The sequence below is a fragment of the Dasypus novemcinctus genome, chromosome 21 (assembly GCF_030445035.2).
Source record: "Dasypus novemcinctus isolate mDasNov1 chromosome 21, mDasNov1.1.hap2, whole genome shotgun sequence".
Classification (NCBI taxonomy): Eukaryota; Metazoa; Chordata; class Mammalia; order Cingulata; family Dasypodidae; genus Dasypus; species Dasypus novemcinctus.
In genome coordinates, this window is record NC_080693.1 from 30,004,931 (window position 1) to 30,026,307 (window position 21,377).

The 21,377-nt window shown below is 44.1% G+C and overlaps 1 protein-coding gene across 1 annotated transcript; it reads left to right on the plus strand.

Moving 5' to 3' along the window:
• Positions 1-9,228: 9,228 nt before the first annotated feature.
• Positions 9,229-10,139, plus strand: LOC101420840 (olfactory receptor 1G1-like). The gene is given in 2 exon segments (XM_071210898.1): positions 9,229-9,733; positions 9,736-10,139. Coding segments are annotated over 2 exon segments (909 nt in total).
• Positions 10,140-21,377: the final 11,238 nt, after the last annotated feature.

Below are 21,377 nucleotides of genomic sequence, written 5' to 3' on the forward strand. Positions count from 1 at the left end.
AGTTAAAAGGAAAAATATTGTATGATCTCATTGATATGTAATAATTAGAATAAGCAAACTCATAGAGTCAGGGTTAATCAGGGGCCAAGGTGGGGGTCGGAAATAGGGAGTTAATACTTAGATTGTACAGACTTTCTATTTGAGTTGATTGTAAAGTTTTGGTAACGGATTGTGGTGATAGTAGCACAGTATTGTGGATGTAATTAAGAACACTGAATTATATATGTGAATGTGGTTAAAGGAGAAATTTAAGGTATATATGTATTACTATAATAAATATTTTATTAAAATGCATAGGCATCCAGGACAACTAACAAGGAGGTGATGGTTGGCACCCACCACACAAAAGAACAAAGACAGCCTACAACTGCAAACAAGAGAGTCCCATTCATTGACCATATAGGACTGAAGCCCCCTTTCAAGTAGAGGTGGAGTGGACATCACCATCCCAGAATTCTCAGGCTTGGGGAAAGAACAATGGACTAGAGTGGACTTACTGGTATTCTACTGTAGACTTATTGTGATTTTAGCAATGGAAGAACTTACATCATTGATGTGGAGACAGTGGACCCTGGAGGTTCTGAGGTCAGGGAGAAGAAAACAGGTGTAATACAGGGGCATTTTCAGTAGGAATTGTTCTGAATGACATTACAACTACAGATACAGGCCTTTATATATCTTGCCATAACCTACAGAATTGTGAGGGAGAGAGTGTAAACTACAATGTAAACTATAATCCATACTTAGTGGCAATGCTCCAAAATGTGTTCGTCAATTGCAGCAGCTTTCCTCCTTTTCTCCTCCCCCCAGAAGGAATGGAAAATCCCTAAAGGATATCCTAAGGGCGAATGCCTTAAGCTTATACTTCCTATTCATCATGATAATTGTTTCTGCCATTTTTTAATTTTTATTAGGAAAACTTATACAACACAAAATGTCCTATTTTAACCATTTTCAAGTGTACAATTCAGGATATTAATTACATTCACAATGTTGTACTTCTGTTACCACCATCCATCACCAAAACTGTTCCATTACCCCAGATAGGAACCCTCTGTACCCATCAATTATTCATCTCATTCCCACCACCTCCTCAGTCCCTAGTAAACTGTAATAAACTTTCTGGCTCTATTAATTTGCATATCCTAGGTTTTCATGTAGGTGGAATCATACGATAGTTTTTCCTTTGTGTCTGACATTTCCCTGTGTGCTTGTTGTGCCAATAAGAGGGCATGATGTAAACTGCCTTGCAGTATACAGAGGGTCTTGACCTGTACAAGCATTTGCAAAAGCCTATAAACCTGTGAAGGGGGTATCGGACATCTCATCACCTACTCCGTTCTTGCCAATGGATGTAAGGAATTTAATAAAACTCCCAAAGAACTTAAACTGCCCTCTACCTTCACTACATTATACCAGTAGCCCTTGAAAGGATTCAAAACAAGAATTTTTCAAAATTTTATTATGAAAATTTTAAAACACAGAGAAAAGTTAAAGTGCATCCATATACCAACCTATTGCATTCTGCAAATCATATAGCTTTCCTTATGAAATGTCTGCTCATATTACTGGGGTGTTTGTCTTTTTATTGCTGATTTGTAAGAGTTTATATTCTGGATACCAGTCTTGTGTCAGGTATATGTTTTCTACATAGTTTCTCTCAGAGAGTGGCTTGTCTGCTTATTAACTTGCTGTCTCTTGATAAGTTAAGGGATATCAATCTCCAAAAATTGAGGAGTATGTTAAACTCTCCAACTCCAATTGTGGATCTCTTTGTCTGTTTCTTCCTTTGATCTGTCAACTTTTGCTTCATTATTAAACTTAGACATATTTATGATTTTTATGATAAATTTGCCTTTTTCATATGAAATGCCCCCCTTTATCTCTGATATAACTCTGTGTCTTGATATCTACTTTACTGATATTGATATTGCCACCCCAGCCTTCTTATGCTTTATTTGGATAAGATATATGGGACACCTTTTTCCATGCTTTTTCACTGTTAAATTACCTGTGTCCTTACATTTAAGGTGTTCCCACAGACAGCATATTGCTAGGTGTTGCTTTTTTTGTTTTTTGTGGGTTTTTTTTTTTTTGCCCATTCTGACTTTCTTATTTGAAAATAAGTGTTTAAACCATCTACATTTGAGGTCATTTTTTTCCCCAAAATTTTATTATTAAAAAATTAAAAGCATTCTCAACATTGGAAGAATTTTACTGTAAAATTCCATAAAATTCCATATATTCACCACCTATATTCTACCACTAACATTTTACTATCAACCCATCATCTCTCCATTCAAACAACATTTTTACACATTTCAAAGTCCATTGCAGATATCAGTACACTTCCTCCAAAATATTTCAATACATTAACCAGAGCTTAATATTTCTTTAAAATTTTATTTTGATGTAAAGTGTACATACAAGAAAATGCATAAATTTTAAGTGTATATTCATCAAGTTTTGACAAATGTACACACCTGTGTAATCAGAATCCCTATCAAGATACAGATCTTACAACAACCCCAGAGAGTTTCCTTATGTCCCCTCCCAAACAATCTCCCCCACCCTCCTAGAGAAAACTGCTTTAATTTTTTCCACAATAGGTTAGTTCTGCCTATTTTAGAATTTCACATACATGGAATCATTTATTATATACTCCTATATGTAAGGCTTCTTTCAACAGCCCAGTATTTTTGTGACCCATTCATTTGTTTCATGGATGAGTAGTTCATTCCTTTGTATTCTGGCAGCATTCCATTGTGTAATGGAATGCTAATTACTCCATTCCAAACTAATACCATGATTAGTTGGGCCATTCTTCCACTGATGCCCATTTGGGTTGTTTATAGCTTGGTACTTTTATAAATCAATTTACTGTGAAAATTCTTGAAAAACTCATTTTGTTTACATATTTTTCATTTCCTATGGAAAAATATTTAGGATTGAATTTGCTGTACCAGAATATGTTTAGTTTGATAAGACACTGCCAAAAATTTTAATACAATGATTCTACCGATTTACACTCTCACCAATAATATATGAAAGTTCCAGATGGCCCTCATCATTGCCGACATTTGGTGGTGTCAGTCATTTTAATTGTTACCATTCTGATGAGTAAGTAGTGGTTTCAATTTGCATTTCCTTAATGACTATGTTGAGCACATTTTCATATGCTTCTTGAATATTCATTTATCTTCTTTTGTGAAGTGTCTGGTCAAATATTTTGCCAATTTTTAATTGAGTTTGTCTTTTTGCTAAGTTGTAGGATTTCTTTATATATTTGAGGCAATAATACTTTTTTGTCCTAGATATATGTTATGAATATTTTCACCAAGTCTGGAGTATGCCAATCAATTTTCTTAATGGTGTCTCTTGGTTAGCAGAACTTGGATAAACTCTAATTTATAGATTATTAGTTTTATGGTTATTTTTCTGGGACTTATTTACAGGTCCACTCACATTTATGCTTATTATGTGTTCCCTGGGAATTGTCTCTTTTATCATTATAAAATGTCCCTATTTATGTCTGTTAATGTTTTTGTCTTGAAGTCTCTCTAGTATTAATAGGGCCATTCCAGCCTTCTTATGCTTACTGTTTACATGGTATTTCTTTATCCATCCATCTATTTTCAACCTATCTGCTTCTTTTCATTTAAAGTGTGTCTCTTATAGACAGCACATAATTGTGTCTTACTTTTTATCCACTCTGGTAGTCTCTGTTATTTAACTGGATTGTTTAATCCATTATTATTTATTGAAATTTTTATATGGTTGGGTATGGTCTTCCTTTTAATTACTTGTTTGCTTTTTGTCACCTTTGTTTTCAGTTCCCCTGCTCCTTTGTTCCTAACTTCTTTGGATTATTTGAATCTTTTTTTATAATTCAAGATTGTTATATATTGTCTTTTTAGTTATTCCTCTCAGCTTTATTTCTCTTTTTGTTTGCCCTATAGATTTCAATAGACATTCTTAATTTTTCAGTGCACTTATAGTTAAAATGATCCAACTGCATATAAAATGTACAATTCTTGCATTTTATGTAGGTCTACTCACCCCTCCCACCCACCTTTGTGCTATAGTTGTCAAATGTATATCTACATATATTATAAGCCATTCAAATCAATATTATAATTTTTCTTTAAAATGGCGTATGTATTTTAAAGAAATTAAGATAAAAGAGTCTTTTGTATTTATCCAGATATCTACCACCTGACAGTCTTCATTCCTTCCTGAAATCCAAGTTTCTATATGGTATGATTTCCCTTCAGCACTAAGAGCCATGTTTTGCATTTCTTATAGTGTAGGCGTGCTAGAAAGCAATTCTCTTAGCTTCTATCTGAAAATATCTTTATTTCACCTTCATTCTTGGAAGATAGTTTCACTAGATATAGATACCATGTGCTCTAAACAGTGTTACATGCCTGGCAGACAGAATCTGCCTGGCACATGCCTTCACTTTCTTTTTAAAAGGGCCAGGTCACTTTTTTCCTTTTGAACATGATAGAAAAAAATTAAATTGGATATTTTTTAAATGTGGAGTAATGTGGTGATTTCTTTGTTCAATCAAAGGAAATCATGTATTAAAGCAAGTAGATTGCTGATTTGAAGTATTTCTAGAATACACGAGAAACTGGCCACCACTCCAAAGAGACTCTAAGAATAACCCATATTTCAGATCACTCATATTCTCTACTTTTTTATTCTCTGGGTCCCCTGATTATATGGCCTGGGGGAAGGAGAAGTTATCTGGTGGCCATTTCTACAAGAAAAAGAAGAAATTCCATTTGTTGAATGTCATTTCTGTTCCCACCTGACCCATGGATCTGTTCATCCTCCATCAGCAGAAGGAGATGCAGTCTGCTGGCATCTGCCAGGATGTGGAATTCCCAGCTCCTTAGCTCTGCTTGTCCCAGCACAAAGGAGGTAAAAATAGCACTGGCAGGAAGCAGCTGTGCTGTGGCTGGTGATAAGGCTCCACCTACCACATGGGAGGACCCAGGTTCAATCCCTGGGACCTCCTGGTGAAAAAGAAGAAAAGAAAGCATGCCTGCATGGTGAACCAGTGTCTGCACAGTGAGCTGAGTGCCTGCATGGTGAGCTGAGTGCCCAGGTGGTGAGCCAGTGCCCAGGTGGTGAGCTGAGTGCCCGCATGGTGAGCCAGTGCCCAGATGGTGAGCCAGTGCCAGCACAGCGAGCTGAGTGCCTGGGTGGTGTGCCTGGGTGGTGAGCCAGTGCCCACACAGCAAGCTGAGTGCCCAGGTGGTGAGCTGAGTGCCCGCATGGTGAGCCTAGTGCCCACACAAGTGAGTCACACAGCAAGATGATGACACAACAAAAGAGATGAAGGGGAGAGTCAAGGTGAAGCACAGCAAAGACCAGGAAATGAGGTGGCACAGGTGACAAGAAACCTCTCTCCACATCAGAGGTCCTGAGTATCAAATCCCTCTGAATCCTAGAAGAGAAAGATGAGAAGAGAAAACAAAAAGAGAAACAGATACAGAAGACCACACTCTGAATGGACACAGACAGCCAAAACAGCAGGGCAGGGGCAGGGGAGGGGGAAAAAAAAATATTAAAAAAAGAAAAAAATAGCACTGGCAATAGCCATAACCTGATTTAAGATTATCATCTCTAAAAGAAGAGGAGAAAGGAGAGAGATTCACCCCAACTGGCCTTTGTCATGATGCTGAAGTCTTCTCTCTGTTTCTCACTGAAAAGTCCCAGAAAAACCACAAGGCTAAGGGAGGCAACCAAAACTCACTTAGCTGCTTTGCTGGTGAATAGAATTCTGCGATTCTCCTGGGACCACAGAGGGATTGTGAGCAGGTCCCCATCACCCGCCTCTCTTGGACCAGCTCAGAGCAGGGACGCAGCACTGAATTCTCAATCCTCTTGAGCTTTGGGTACCTCACAGAATTAATTGTCTTCAATTTAACAGTTCTTGAGATTGGCCCAACAAGCAGCTAAGAATAACAGAACCCTAATCAAAGAGTGCTGATGAAATTGCAAGAACACATTCCTCGTGGGTTCTGATGAGGCCGGGGAAGGGCAGATATTAGCAGCAACTTCTGAAATAAGCAGAAGTGGGATGAGGTGTGGTTGTTATTGGGCTCCATCTGGTGTTCTGTTCATTCTGCCTCCAAGGATAACACACACCGGCATGATCCTGGTCCTGGTCTGGAGCTCTTGTTCCCTTGTTCTCAGGGTGGAAAAAAAATAAGAGACAAAAGGAGAAATTGGAGCAGTTGCAGCAATGGCAATAATCATCACTCAGCACATCCAGAGCTTGAAGCAGTTTCCCTTTGGGTGCCTTTACACAGCAGTTCTTGTCACCTTCTTCTGACCACCCAGTCAGGGAGATGTATGCCTGCATGTGACAGCTTCGGCTATTGGCAAGAAGAGCCGAGTAAGGGCGAGGAAAGGGAGAAGACGACTCTATTTTATGGCTTCTTCCTGCCCATCCCAGCCTGTGGTCTGTTGGGAGCTCATCTCTCACACAGCCTCTCTGCAAACAGTCCTGCAGAAACAATGATCACACTGTGCTGCTTTGTGGCCAAAAAGGGGTAGAGACCCAGGTCCTCAAGATCCCATAGACCATGAGAGTCATTGTGATATAAAGAGAACAGGGCACAGGAATCAACAGCGACTTCTCTCCAGGTAATTCCATGATAGACCCTTTTTCCCAACTCCCAGGCCCTGCAGGAGATAGATACACACGCACACACATTGACCCACACACAGCATTAAGGCTTTAAAAGGATGTGGCTGCAACCACACAAGCGTCTCTGCTACTTGGAATCTCTATGCACTATACTGCATTGTCTTCCATTACACACATGTTGTGAACCCATAGTTTGTTTGTGGGGTAAGGTGTCCTTAATTAATTTTCTAAATACATAGTACATTTACAAGGTTCAAACTTCAAAATGTGCCAAAGTTACACATGACGATTTCTCTCCCGGTCCTGTCTCTCATCCCCAAAATTCCCATTTCTCTAAAAAGATTTCCTATTCATTTTCTCAGAGATGTTTTATGAACATACTAGCCAATACAAATATATATTATTGGGATGGGATAAAAATATTTGTATGGTGATAGGGTTTGAGATATGTCCTCATAAATCAAGTCCCATCTACAACCTTATAAATTCTTTAATCTTATATCCTTCACCTATTTCCTTCTTGGATGCTTCTCTCCTTTTTAGTGAAAAAAATGATTTCTCTAAATTCCATTTCAGTTTTCAAACTGAACCTGAGTCCAGAGCTAAGTTCACCAAAAATTTTAAACAATCAACCACAGGAAATCTGTACCGCCTAGAAGAACACTCAGCTGTATTTTTTTTTTAAGTGGTAAGATTTATATATCATAACAAGACTGGAAAAATGCCCTCTGACCCCTTATGAGAAAGAAGGACAATACATTGAAAGGTTTTCTGTTTGGATGAGGTTTTTGGTGTTCTTTGGGAAAGAAATGACCAAGTAACTGTGGAAAGAATGAAGGAAGGAGGGACTGGTCTGTGTTTAGGGGTGCTAAGATGGAAAATGGTTGAGGTTTCTGGCCAGTGAAAGCTGCGCAAGAGACAAGATCAAGGAGGGCTTTGGTGTGTGCAACTAGGGCTGGTGGAATCACAGGATATGCTTAACTTTGGAGGGAAAAAAATGTGGCACCAAGAAAAACTGATTCTGTGGGTGAATTTCTTAGCCAAAATACTGTTCCATTACCACAGTTTCACTAGAAAGAGTTCATTTGCTTGGTTTGGCATCTTTATGTCTCTGTCACCATGTTTCCTACATAATCCACTGACTCAAAACTACCTGTAAAATGACTAAAGGGGCATTCTGTCCCCTCCGGCCACGTGACCTCTATCTAGTCTTCTCTTCATGCACATGACAGAGCCTCACTGAGCACCTGGTCGCACCAGCTTCTGCACTATCGAGATTTCAAAGGTGAATGAGATAGGGGCCACCGCTTCCCACTCAAAGGTGCCCATTGCACAATGAGGACAAACACTCAGGCGGTTTCAAACCAGGGAGTTGGGTACTGTGGCAGGAAGAGGCGTTGATGCCTGGGAACGTACAGCAGGGCATGAACCTGCGTGCATTGTGAGGGGTGGCTCAGGGAAGGCTTCCTGAAAGAAGTGGCATCTAAGCAGAGGTTTGAAGCTTGGTGCAGACTGATGAATGGGAGACAGAAGACTATTCCAGGCAAAGAAAAGGGCACGGCAGCAGCCCAGAGGTGAGAGAGAAGCTGGATCTTTTAAGCAATTGAAAATGGTTCAACTGAGTTGGAGCAGAGGGGACTGGATGGAGACGAGAAGTGTGCGGGGATTCAGGGGAGGAAGGAGGCCCCTCTGTAATAATGCCAGTGGCGATCAAGGGCCTTTAGGCACATGGAGAAGTTTAGGATTTATCCTGAAAGTAATGGGGAGCCCAAGCAGAAAGACAAAATCGGATTTGATTTTTAGAAAGCTAATCCTTCCAGTAGGAAGGGGACCAGATAGCAAGTAGGCATGCCTGGAGGCAGGGAGAACAATTGCCAAAATCTAGGTGAGAAATCATAGCACCCTGAGCCAGGATACTGGCAGCTGGGGAGGCAGAGAAGCTGGTAAATTTGAGCTATATTGAAAAAGTAAAGTTGCCAGAATTTGGATGCCATTTGAATGCAATTATCAGATGAAGAGAAGAAAGAAAAAGAGGTCAATTATGATGTTCAAGTTCCTGACATTACCAACTGTGTAGACAGCAGTGATATTATTTCCGTGTTAAATATGTTTTTACCAATTCCAAAACCCCTTTTTCAGGAGTCTTGGCTTTTTGAAGTATTAGAAAACAATGCTAAAGACTTATTTGGCTTATAAAATGTTAGGTTTTATTAATAGTGTAATTTCCATGTGACCCCTACAAGAGCCAGGCCAGCAAATACCTCCAGTCTAGCCCCAGAACACAGGTACTGGATTAAAACGTACTATATTAAGTGAAAACCCTCATCTCTCATTGCAAATAAATCTTTGATTTCCCATGGCACCAAGCACAGGCCTTTGCAAATACTCAGTTAAACCATATGAAATTGCCATTTTTGTAGGTCCAATACAGACAAATATTGGAAATTTCATATGATTCAATCTAACACTAGATCTCCAATGGAACAATGCATGATTTTCAGAGTTCACAATCCCAGGCTCAGCAACTTACTTAATTGACCCAACTTACTTCTTGCAGACAAATGGGATGGGAAAACCTATCCAGCCTCTCCGAGTTTTTCCTCCTGGGGTTCTCGGAGCAGCCAGATCAGCAGCAGGTCCTCTTTGGGCTGCTCCTGTCCATGTACCTGGTCACAGTGGCAGGCAACCTGCTCATCATTCTGGTCATCGTCTCTGATGCTCAACTCCACACTCCCATGTACTTCTTCCTGGCCAACCTCTCTTTTGCTGACGCCTGCTTTGTGTCCACCACAGTCCCCAAGATGCTGGCAAACACTTGGCTCCAGAATCAGGTCATCTCGTACGCAGGGTGTCTATCACAACTGTATTTTTTCATGTTGTTTGTGATGCTGGAGGCGTTCCTCTTGGCTGCCATGGCCTATGACCGCTACATGGCCATATGCCACCCACTCCACTACATCACGGCCATGCGCCTGGGGCTCTGTGTCCTCCTCGTGTCCACCTCCTGGCCTGTGAACACCCTCTACTCTCTCCTACACACACTGCTGATGAACAGCCTTTCTTTCATGGGATCCTGCACTTCTTCCTTGACATCAACCCCCTCCTGAGTCTGTCCTGCTCAGACCCCTTCATCAATGAGCTGGCCATCTTCACCATCGGGGGGCTCGCAGGCCTGGTGTGTGCGCTCAGCCTGATTATCTCTTACACATACATTTTCTCCACCATCCTGAAGATCTCCTCAGCTCAGGGAAAGCAGAGAGCCTTTTCCACCTGTAGCTCTCACCTCTCTGTAGTCTCTCTCTTCTTTGGGACTTCCTTTTGTGTTTATTTCAGTCCCCCCTCGGGTCGCTCAGCACAGAAGGGCACCGTTGCATCAGTGATGTACACAGTGGTAACCCCCATGCTGAACCCCTTTATCTATAGCTTGAGGAACCGAGACATCAAGTCTTCCCTGAAAAAAAATTTGAATTAGGAAAATACATTCCCTTAATGGTAGTGACTTCACACCCAATGTGAAGCCTCTCTGCCTTCACCACCCTAAGCAATGAAGAGGGGAAGAGGGAGAGAAATGGGAAAACTCACTTCCAGTCCCTGTGATCTGTGCCTAAAATATTTCATGTCTAAGCTACAGAACTCAATCAGAACAAACCTATCATCAGGTCAATGTCATTAGCGTAAATTCTTACCATCATAATTTCTAAAGTCATAGCCATCCAGAGTTATAAGATGATAAAGGATATGCTAGAATACTTCATGGCCAAAATAAGGTACTGAACTGTTGTATGTGACCAAGAGTAAACTCTAGGGAAAGACAACCCTCCCCACACCATAACTCTGACCTTGATGACCTGTATTCCTACCAGCAGTGTTTCTGCCACTGTGAAGCCCCCATGCTGAATGCCTAAGGACTGGTGCTGGGAAGATGTGGTAAGCCCAGGGTCTTTAGGTAGGCTCATGGCAGAGTTTTACCAGGCATCCAAGGCCCAAAATCCTCCCACCATCTTAAACTACACATGAAAGTTTTCTTTTTTGCTCCTTGAATCAAATGTTTCCAAGTCTTTTTCATCTTTGTAGCCCCAATGCTTACCATCTGGCACATTACCAGGCACCAATTAATGTGTGTTACAATCATACAGTTAGGGCCAGGAAAGAAGGGTTTTTATGGACACTTCCTAATCTCTTATCTAAATGATTGAAATCCCCTCCTAGTAGGTCTTGGGTTCCAAGTCTATATCCCCATTCTATCCATCCTGCACTTCACAATCTTATTATTTTTTCCTAGACTATGCTGATGTCGCCATCACTGCTCCCCATCAGGGCTCTCCAGTAGCTTTTATATTGCCTATAGAGTGAAGTTCAAACTGTTTATTCAAGCATTAAGACCCACAATAGCTAATTCATACCTTGAATGGTCCGCATTTAGCTCACACTATCTTGTGTTCCTCCAAGATCAACTCAGGTCAATATATCATGATACATTGATTATTATTAATGAATACAAAGAAGGACTTGGAAAGCTTTGTCAGTAAATATTGCAGCAGAAACCTGTACAAGGTATAGTCATAACCAGTAACTTTCTATGAGAAAATAAAATGCTACTACTGCATGCTGTTTTTCATTCTTGCTGTCTTTGCTTCCTTTTAGGTATCTGGTGATATGCTACAGTGACATAAGCTGTGATTAGGGCAGATAATACTTTCTCCAGTTGGTCAATTTTTGATTGTCAGTTCATCCTCTCCCTATTTACCTTATAGTAAACCCACACACTATCTTCTGACAATAAAGGTAGCATAGCAAAGTGGTAGCAGCATGGGCTCTGGTGTTAGGCTGAAACAAAGTTAAATCTTAGATTTGCCCTTTGTAAGCTGTGTGACATTGCAAAACTACTTAATCTTTCAAAGCAAGTATAACCTACCTCATTGTGCTCTTGTGAAGTTTAAATATGATCATGTGCATAAAGCATTGATTGTTGTCATTAAATAAGATGCGCTTGTAATCATGTAAAGAGTTAGTTCCTAATATATAGCATATTTTCAGTAAAAGTTAGCTGTTGTAGAGGTAAACCATGTTAAAATGAAAGAGGAGTAGCAGAGGTTAATGTGAATTCAGTCCTAAGAACTTCTGGTAAGGAATTGCTTATGGCTTACACTGTGAATCTAGAAGGGACTCTATGCTTAAATATAACCACTCCTTTGGAGAACATTGTAGGGTTTAATGTGGGATCATCTTACTTATTACTACTGAGATTCACATGCAGAAGAAATTTCAGTCTACCTTTGAAATCACAATTACTATATACTTAACTTATGGTACAAATTTATCTAATTTAAAGGTTTACACCACTCTAAATTCTCTCCTAATTCTTTGATTGATGTTAATATTTCATTATTTAGATTAATGTGCACCAACATGTTTAGTTCTACTTTTAAACTTAAATTTTTACTCTTTCATTTATATAAATATTTCCCCATTCTCTTTTCCCTCCCCCTCCCACTCCTCCCTCCCACTTCTCCCTCCCTCTCCCCATCCCCCTCTCCCTACCGTGTTTTTGTTGTCTGTGTCCATTCGCTATGTGATTTTCCATATCTATTTCTCTTTGCCTTCTCTTCTCGTTTTTTTTTTCTCCTCTAGGATTCACAGGGATTCAATCCTGGAGACCTCTGATGTGGAGAGCGCTTCCCTGTCACCTACACTACTTCAGTTCCTGGTCTCTGCTGTGCTTCACCTTGACTCCTTTGTCTCTCTTTTGTTGTGTTATCATCTTGCTGCATGACTCACTTGCACTGGCACTGGCTCACTGCGTGGGCACTCTCACAGGCACTTGGCTTGCCATGTGGGCACTTCACTCGCTACACAGGCACTCACTCGGGCACTCAGCCCACCAGGTGGGCACTGGCTCACCATGCAGGCATGCTTTCTCTTTTTTTTTTTCTTTTTTTTTTCTTTTTTTTTTTTACCAGGAGCCCCCAGTCATCAAACTCAGGTCCTCCCATATGAGAGGTGGAAGCCCTATCACTTGAGCTACATCCGCTTTCTTCATATGTATATTTGATATGTGACTTTCCATGTAACAGCACAGTTTACATGTTTACCATAATGGTAGTTTTTGAGGGGTGCCAATGTAACTTCATACCATAGTTGGCTCAAAAATTCCCCTTCTGGGGAATTGGTGACTCAAGCAATTGGGCTCCCATCTACCATATGGGAGATCCAGGGTTCGATACCCAGGGCCTCCTGGCCCATGTGGTGAGCTGGCCCACGCAGAGTGCTGTCCTGTGCAAGGAGTGCCACCCTACACTGAAGTGTCCCCCATGCAGGAGTGCCACCCTGTGCAGGAGTGCCCCCCTCATGCAAGGAGTGCCACCCCATACAGGAGTGCCACCTACATGGAGAGCAGATGCAGCAAGATGATGCACCAAAAAGGGACAGAGAGAAGAGACAGTAAGAGACACAACAAACTAGGGAGCTGAGGTGGTGCAACAGAATGATCGCCTCTCTCCCACTCCAGAAGGTCCCAGGATTGGTTCCCGGAGCCACCTAATGAGAATACAAGCAAACACAGAAGAACACTGCAAATAGACACAGAGAGCAGACAAGGGAGGGAGGGAGGAGAAATAAATAAATAAATAAATAAATCTTTTTAAAAAATTCTCCTTCTGTTCTATTTGTAGATTAATTCAAATTTTTAATATTAAAAATATCATTTCCATAGCATTGTTTTTTCATGTGATTTTTTTTTCTCCTAGGCTACATTCTTAAAAATTAATATATCCACCTAACATTATGGATAGTTTAAAGTTCCTATTATGTATTGCCAAACTGTCATCAAGGTGTAGCTATTTCCCTGTAGCCTCACCAATACTGACTTCCACTGTTTAAATTCTTTTTAACTGGCTTAATAAATATGCAAAAACATAACTTAATTATTGATAAGGATGATAATTTTTCAGTAAGTATTGAAACTGAAAATTATTCCTATCATCCAGGGTTCCAAAAACTTTCAATATTACTACCCTCCAATCTGGCCATTTAAAAATAGAAAAATTTGTAAGTGGAGTACTATGGTGCCTTCATCACATACTCACATACTTGAAAATGCATTCTAGAAATAAATAAATTATTTTATCACTTAAGTTGTTTACTTCAGTAGAAATATGCCCTCTATAATCACTATAATTTAACACTTTATTGAAGATATTAAGCCAGACAACTGGAGGAGATCAATTAAATATTAAAAATGTCTAGTCATGAAGGAGTACCAAGGTCTGGACTTACCCTACCAATATAAAGAACTAGAAAACTGGACACAATATATAAAACAACTATTTTTAAATATTAGGCACTAGACAGCAAGGCTTGTGTTACCAGGAAGAAGGGAAACCAATGAGGTGAGCTTTACCATTGCACAGATTTTCTACCTAGAGGCAAGTTCCAGACTGTGGCACAAGGAGGGGGAGCCCAAACAGAGCCCAGCAATTTATTTGAGTTGGAGAGACAGATAGCAATGTACAGGAAGTTTGAGATGGCTAAAATTTGCAGGGGGCAGTTATAGAGAGGAGGGAATAGCACAGGGAAAGAGTGGCATTTATCTGCATAGGGTTCTCCTTGAGTTTTTGGTCAAATACCAATCTGTGCATTCACAGAATGAAAGCTTGTGAGAAAAGAACAAATTCTAAAAGAAGGAAAATGCTGGAGGGACCTTGGGACAAATAGTTCTCTGCATTCATACTGGATTGGGAATTGTTTGAGCTGTCGCCAGCCAAAGTGGAGAGATTTGAATAAACAGGTCACTCAGTACAGACCTCAATTGGGCCCAGGGGCCAGGAACTACAGATATTGCTAAACTGGCTCTAAAATGAAAGTTATTTTAGACAAGACCTAAAAGAGTTTTAAAAACAGGTTCAAAAGGACAAACTAATTCACTTACAACTTAACTGTCAGCAAAATCCCAATATTCCCTAGAGGAATACAAGAAAATCCAGTACTCACAATGTCTGGCACACAATAAAATATTATTAGACACGCAAAGAAGCAGAAATGTTTAACCCAAAATTAGAAAAAAAATTAGTTAATAGGAACAGACCCAGAAATGATACAGATGGGGGAACTGTCAGACAAGGTGTTAAAACACCTCTTATAAATATGTTCCATAAGAAGAAGAATGTAAAGCAAAACAAGAACATGAGTAGAGAAATGAAAGATAGGAAAAGAACAATATGGAAGTTTGCAGGATAAAAAAAAAATTTCCTGGATGGGGTTAATATACTTGACACAGCAGAAAAAAAGATCAATGAACTTGAATACATAATAATAAAATCTGTCACAAACAAAGAACAGAAAGGAAAAATCCAGAAGGAAATGGACAAACCCTCAGTAACTTGTGGGTTAATATCAAGCAGAATAACAAATATGCAAATGGAGTCTCTGAAGGACAAGGGGAGGGGACTTATTAAAATATTTTTTAAATGGCCCAAATTTTTATGAAAACTTGTTGCTGCATCCCTTCCCCCAGCCTTTGTTATCTCCTTCCTCCAGCCGTTGCTGTCCTTCCCGCCAGTCCCGCCCACATTGCCAATATATAATCTGCCTTCTTCCCTGGCTACTGCCTACCTCATAGTCGCCTGCACAACTCCGCCTATCCACTACCGCCCCGTAGTTAACCCGCCCCAGCTCCTGCCCCTCCCTCTACCCAACCCTATATAACCAAGTGTATTTCCGCAATAAAGCAGACTTGTTCCTGCGCTCAGGCTGTCTCCGTGGTTTTTACCGTGCGTCCCCCACGCCTGGAGAACCTAGGCCTACGCGCTGGCCTAGGGGCTTCCCGCCGAGCCGTGGAAGGCTGCCCGGACCTCGTGGGCCGCTAATCACTGCCAGCGAGCCCACACTTGGGGGCTCGTCTGGGATCCTTTCCTTCCACCGCCTTACGGCCCCTGTTGTCTGCTGTTGCTGTTGTCTACTGGCGACCATTTCAGCTCTCCAGGTAGGGACCCCGTCACCGTCTTTTCTTCTCCCACTATGGGCACCTCCCTCTCTTCACACCATACCCCTCAGGTTCGGCTTTTAGCCGCCCTGCTTGATACCAATGGGGTTCGCGTTTCCCTGAAACAGCTCCAAAAATATTGGGACTTACTACTCCCCTTCAATCCGTGGCTCGCCACCTGCCAACTCTGGAGTCCGGACACGTACTCACAGCTAATAGATCAAGTTACCTCTGCCATAGAGCATGAAAGGCGGTCTTTTCCGCCCGGCCTGCTGCCTACTCTTGTGGCCGTTCGTGCCTGCCTCCTTGGTGCACCATCCGAAGTCATCCGGGACAAATCGATCAAACAACCCAATGATTATGAGCCCGATGATCTTAGAGACACGAATTCTCTGTCTGACCAGCTCGCCGCAGCTCTCAAGCGCGAGCCTCCCCGCTCGCGCTCCCCGCTGCCTACAGAAACCGTTTCTGTGGCTCCTCAGAATAGCGGACCTCCTCCTCCTTCCTCCACCCCTGCCCAAGATGGCGTGCTTCCTGCTTCTTCCTCACCCGGATTAGAGCCCGCCGGCGGGAACAAAGGCGCTTCCTCTCGCCTTTACCCACCCCTTCCTGTCTCGTCATCCCCCCGGGCCGGCCCCCGGAAATGATGTAGCTTCGCCGCCATCTTGGCCGGCCCCCGGAAATGATGTAGCTTCGCCGCCATCTTGGCCGGCCCCCGGAAATGATGTAGCTTCGCCGCCATCTTGGCCGGCCCCCGGAAATGATGTAGCTTCGTCGCCATCTTGGCCAGCCCCCGGAAATGATGTAACTCCGCCGCCATCTTGGCCGGCCCCCAGAAGTGACGTAACTTCGCCGCCATCTTGGCCGGCTCCCGGAAATGACGTGGCTTCACCGCCATCTTGTCCGACGCTCAAAAGGGTCCCGCCACCAGCTTGTTGCCGCCTTGACGCTGCTAAGCTGCCACTTCCTCACTTGTTTCCCGCTACCACTCATCCCTCGCCACCACCATATAACGGCGACTCCGGAAGAGCGCACCCTTCCGCCCCTCAGCTTTACCTGCTCAACCCGCTGCCTACGCCACAGCGCCCTCAGACCTGGCTTCCCTTTACGGCCGAAGAGATCAAGACACTGTGAAAGGCCGTGAAGGAAGATGGTATAGGTAGCCCATATGTCCGACAATTGTTAGAAGAACTGGGAGTTCAACTTGCGCTCCCCTATGACTGGATTTCCTTAGCCCGCGCCATCCTTCAGCCCGGTCAGTTTCTTGAATGGCGTGCCTATTATCAGCATGCTGTTGAGCAGCAAGTAGCAGAGAACGCCCGCATTGGTGTCAGAGATCCACCGGACGCCTACACCGGAATCAACGGCTTTGCTAATCCTCAGTCTTATGTCAATATAGATCCAGGGTTTTGGCAACGAGCAAAGAACCTTGTCCAGCGGTCATTTTCGCTAGTCTCCTCCAAGCAATCTACCAAATTTGCGCAAATGCTTCAAGACCCACAAGAGACCTTTCCTGCGTTTGTCGCACGCGTTCTAGAAGCCTGTCAGCGGAAAATCACCAATGAAGACGCCCAATTTATGTTAGCAAAAGAGCTTATTCTCGACGGATGCCTCGCACCCTTCCGGACTGTCATCCTCCCTCTTCGCGACAAGCAGATACACGAGTGGGTCTTAGCCTGCCGAGATATTGACCCTCAAACTAAAGCACTTACTACTGCCTTCGCCTCCGCCATGGCTGTGTCCTCTGCCTCTGCTTCTGCCTGCTTTCGATGCGGTCAACCTGGTCATTTCATCCGCGAGTGCCCTCAACAAGCGGCTCCCCGCCCTGCCGAGGCACTGCGCCGACCGAGAGGCCCCCCCACACCATGCCCGCGCTGTGGAAAAGGGTACCATTGGGCTCGCGATTGCCGTTCCTCGCAACAGCCTTTAAACTTCCAACAGGGCAGGCCTCAGCCCCTCTCCCAAGAGGCCTTCAAGAGAGCTCCAAAGCCCTAATGTGGACAATGCCTATCACACTTCACCAGAAACCTTCCCTCGAGCTCAAAATCAACGGGCAGTGGCTTGAAGGGCTCTTAGACTCTGGTGCTGAAATCTCTTGTATTCCCTTTGAAATTGCTGCCTTCAACCACTGGCCCCTCGAAACCGGCCCTCAAGTCATTGGCGCCACGGGAGCTGCTACCTCCTGGAAGACATCACAGCCTTTGCATTGGAACGATCGAGAAGGTCACGAAGGCCAAATTCGTCCACTCGTCCTTTCTTCAGTTCAAACCATCCTGTGGGGATGAGATGTCCTCAGCCAGCTAAAAGCTCGAATCACCACAGAAGCCTTCTCAGCCGCGCTGCCCCCCCCCTTCTAGGGGCCACTGCTCCTGTCTCAAGACCTGACCCTATCCCTCTGGAATGGGACACAGAGGAGCCCATCTGGGTCGAGCAGTGGCCCTTGCCCGTGCACAAGTTACAGGCTCTCTCTGCCCTCGTCGAGGAACAACTACAAGCGGGGCACATTGAGCCGTCCACCAGTCCCTACAACTCACCAATCTTTGTCATTAACAAAAAAAACACTAGCAAGTTCCACCTTCTCCACGACCTTCGAGAAATCAACAAGCACATCAAGCCGATGGGGTCACCCCAGCCAGGCTGCCCCCATCCTACTGCAGTCCCCCAGCATTTTCATGCGGTGACCATCGACATCAAGGACTGTTTTTTCTCCATTCCTCTTCACCCGCGGGACTGCCCATGATTTGCATTTACAGTCCCACGCACTAACAACCAGGGCGCAGCACGCCGATTCCAGTGGAGAGTGCTACCACAAGGTATGCGGAATAGCCCCACCATGTGCCAGCTTTATGTCAACTGTGCCCTCGAGCCGCTGCGCTCTCATTTCCAGCCTGAAGAAACATACATCATCCATTATATGGACGATCTTCTCTTAGCAGCGAGTTCTAGCACCCTTCTCAATGACCTGCTTTCTGCAGTGATGACCAACCTCTCGAGTCTCGGGCTTACCGTACAGTCAGACAAAATAAACCTCAAACCTCCTTTTCAATTCTTGGGCTTTCATTTCCATCACTTCATACAACCGTCAAGCCCTCAGCTGCACATCTCTCCCACTATGACACTGACTGAACTTCAGCAACTTTGTGGGCAAATCAATTGGCTTTGATCAGCTCTTCCCATCACGACAGCACAAATGCAGCCTCTCTTTGAGCTTCTGCAAACCAAAGATAGCCCACCTGCTGCAGTCCGGCAAAAGATCACCATCACCCGCACTGCGCAAGAAGCCGTCCAACAAGTCAGTGATGCGCTTCAGCAATGCCGCCTCGAGCGATTCTCTCCAGATCTTCCAATCTTTGCCCTGGTTCGACCGACGCCGGTCACCCCGACAGGTCTCCTGTGGCAAGATGGTCCTCTTCTTTTTCTGCACACGTCAAAGAGCAAACTCCCAAAAATCTGCCCTTTCCTAAGGGCCTGGATTGCGTTGGCCACTGACTTAGTCTTCCTTTCCATACAAACGTATGGTATCCCACCGCACACTATTATTTGGCCTCTTGATGCCAAAGAAGTTTCTTCCCTTATTATGAACAATACCCAGATGCAGAGCTTAGTAGAGCTCTTTCGCGGCTCCTTTGATAATCACTACCCTCATCACCGTTTGCTGCAAGGGGTGTCTCAGTTAGCATTCTCTAACCCGTTCCGCCCGTTGCCTGCGCGGAACCCCATTCCATCAGCCATCACTGCCTTCACAGACGCCTCAAAAACAGCGTTTGCAGCCGTTATCTACACTCCTGGAAAACCTGAGCCCCAGCACTTAGTATTCGCCAATGACTTTTCTGTTCAAGTAGGCGAGCTCCTAGCGGTCGCAGCGGTCCTCAATCTCCACCCAAGCCAGCCTCTCAATATCTTTACAGACAGCCTATACACACTACAAGTTTGTCGCAGCCTGCCACTTGCCACCTTTTTGCCAGGCGATTCAAACATTGACCGAGCGCTTGCCTTCATGCAGCGCTTACTTGAAACGAGACAGCAGCCCTGGTTCATCACACATTTGCGAAGTCATTCCAACCTTCCGGGGCCCCTTGCCCACGGCAACAACCTTGCCGATGCGGCGGTGTCAAGCTTTAGAGTATTTCCTTTAGCCTGCAAAGATTATGTTGTGGATGAAAATCTGCTTGGAGACCCCATCAACCACGCTAAGTTGCTGCACTCGCGGTTTCATTACTCAGCGCGGACAATTCGCAAGCTCTATCCAGAATTACCCGCTGAAACCTGCAAGCACCTAGTGCGCTCGTGCCGCGTGTGTGCCCCTCTCCTCCCTCTGGGGCCCCTGCAACCCCGAGGTGTCAACCCTCGCGGCCTCCGACCTAACTCGCGGTGGCAACTAGATGTCACTCATGTCAGCACCTTCGGCCGCTTCAAGTATCTTCACGTAGCCATTGACACCTTTTCCCATCTGTGCTACGTGGTGCCCCTCGCAGGGGAGAGTGCCAAACATTGCATCAAGGCTCTTCGCCAAGCCATTCTGTTCATGGGAGTCCCGTGGGACCTCAAAACAGATAACGGGCCAGCATACCGCAGTGCTTCCTTTGCCAACTTTGTGCAAATGTATCACATCACACATCACTTCGGCATTCCGTATAACCCACAAGGACAAGGAATTGTCGAACGCACTCATCAACAGCTCAAGCTACTCATTCAAAAAGAGAAAGCCTCTTCCCCCCACAAAGCTCCAGCAGATGTTGTAACAGCTTGTCTCATCCATCACAATCTCCTAACTTTTGATAGTCAAGGACTTTCTCCCACGCATAAGCATTGGGGACCTATGTGGCCGCCTTCCCAAACTCCTGTGGTCTACTGGAAAGACCCAGCTTCCAATCGCTGGCAAGAAGAACCTGCCCCTCTGCTAGCACAAGGAAGAGGGTTCGCCTGTATTTTCCCAGAAACAGAACGACAGCCTCTTTGGGTCCCAGGAAGGTACATCCGGCCTGCAACACAGCAGCTTGACCTAGATGATATCCCACGCCCACTAGCGCCAGACCCCGAAGACATCCCACGTCCTTTGATACCAGAACACAATGCTAATGGCAATGATTGAGACATCGGCCAAGCCCCCTCCTAAAAATGTTTCTATTCCAATAAGTGCTCTCTCTAAGTTTCTTTCTGCTGATTGCCCCTCCTCTATGGGGGCTCTTTTTTCCTTTTTGTCATTCCAGATCTTTCCAAAGACCCAACTCTGCACAAGAGAAGCCTCTGCTACCTCCGCAACCCGCCGTTGACAAGTGCCTGACCTTCACCAAAACGTGCCTTATAACCTATCAATAAAGGGAACTCACCGTGCAAATGCTCCTCAAGCTCCCCTCCCACCCACTCTTACTTTGCTTTTTTCTTGCAATTTTCATTTTTCTAACAATCTTTTCAGCTGTCTGTCTCGCAGCCACAGCCCCAACAGACTGGAACCTTCGTCAACGTCTTCTCCTCGCTATTGCCTGGTTGCTTCTAATTGCTATCCTCATCTCTCTTGTAGTCCTTCTCCCATGACCAGTATGCGCCCCCAAGTACATTCATCTGAGCCTACTACCCCAACACCGTCGCCCATGGGGACCACACCAGCTCTCTCTCGCCGCGAACGACGTCGACAACGCTTCTTTGCCCGCCGCCTAAGCCGACTTTCTCTTGAAGATGATGACCCCATCGAACGCCAAATTCTTCAACTCCTCAGACAAGCCCGCTCTA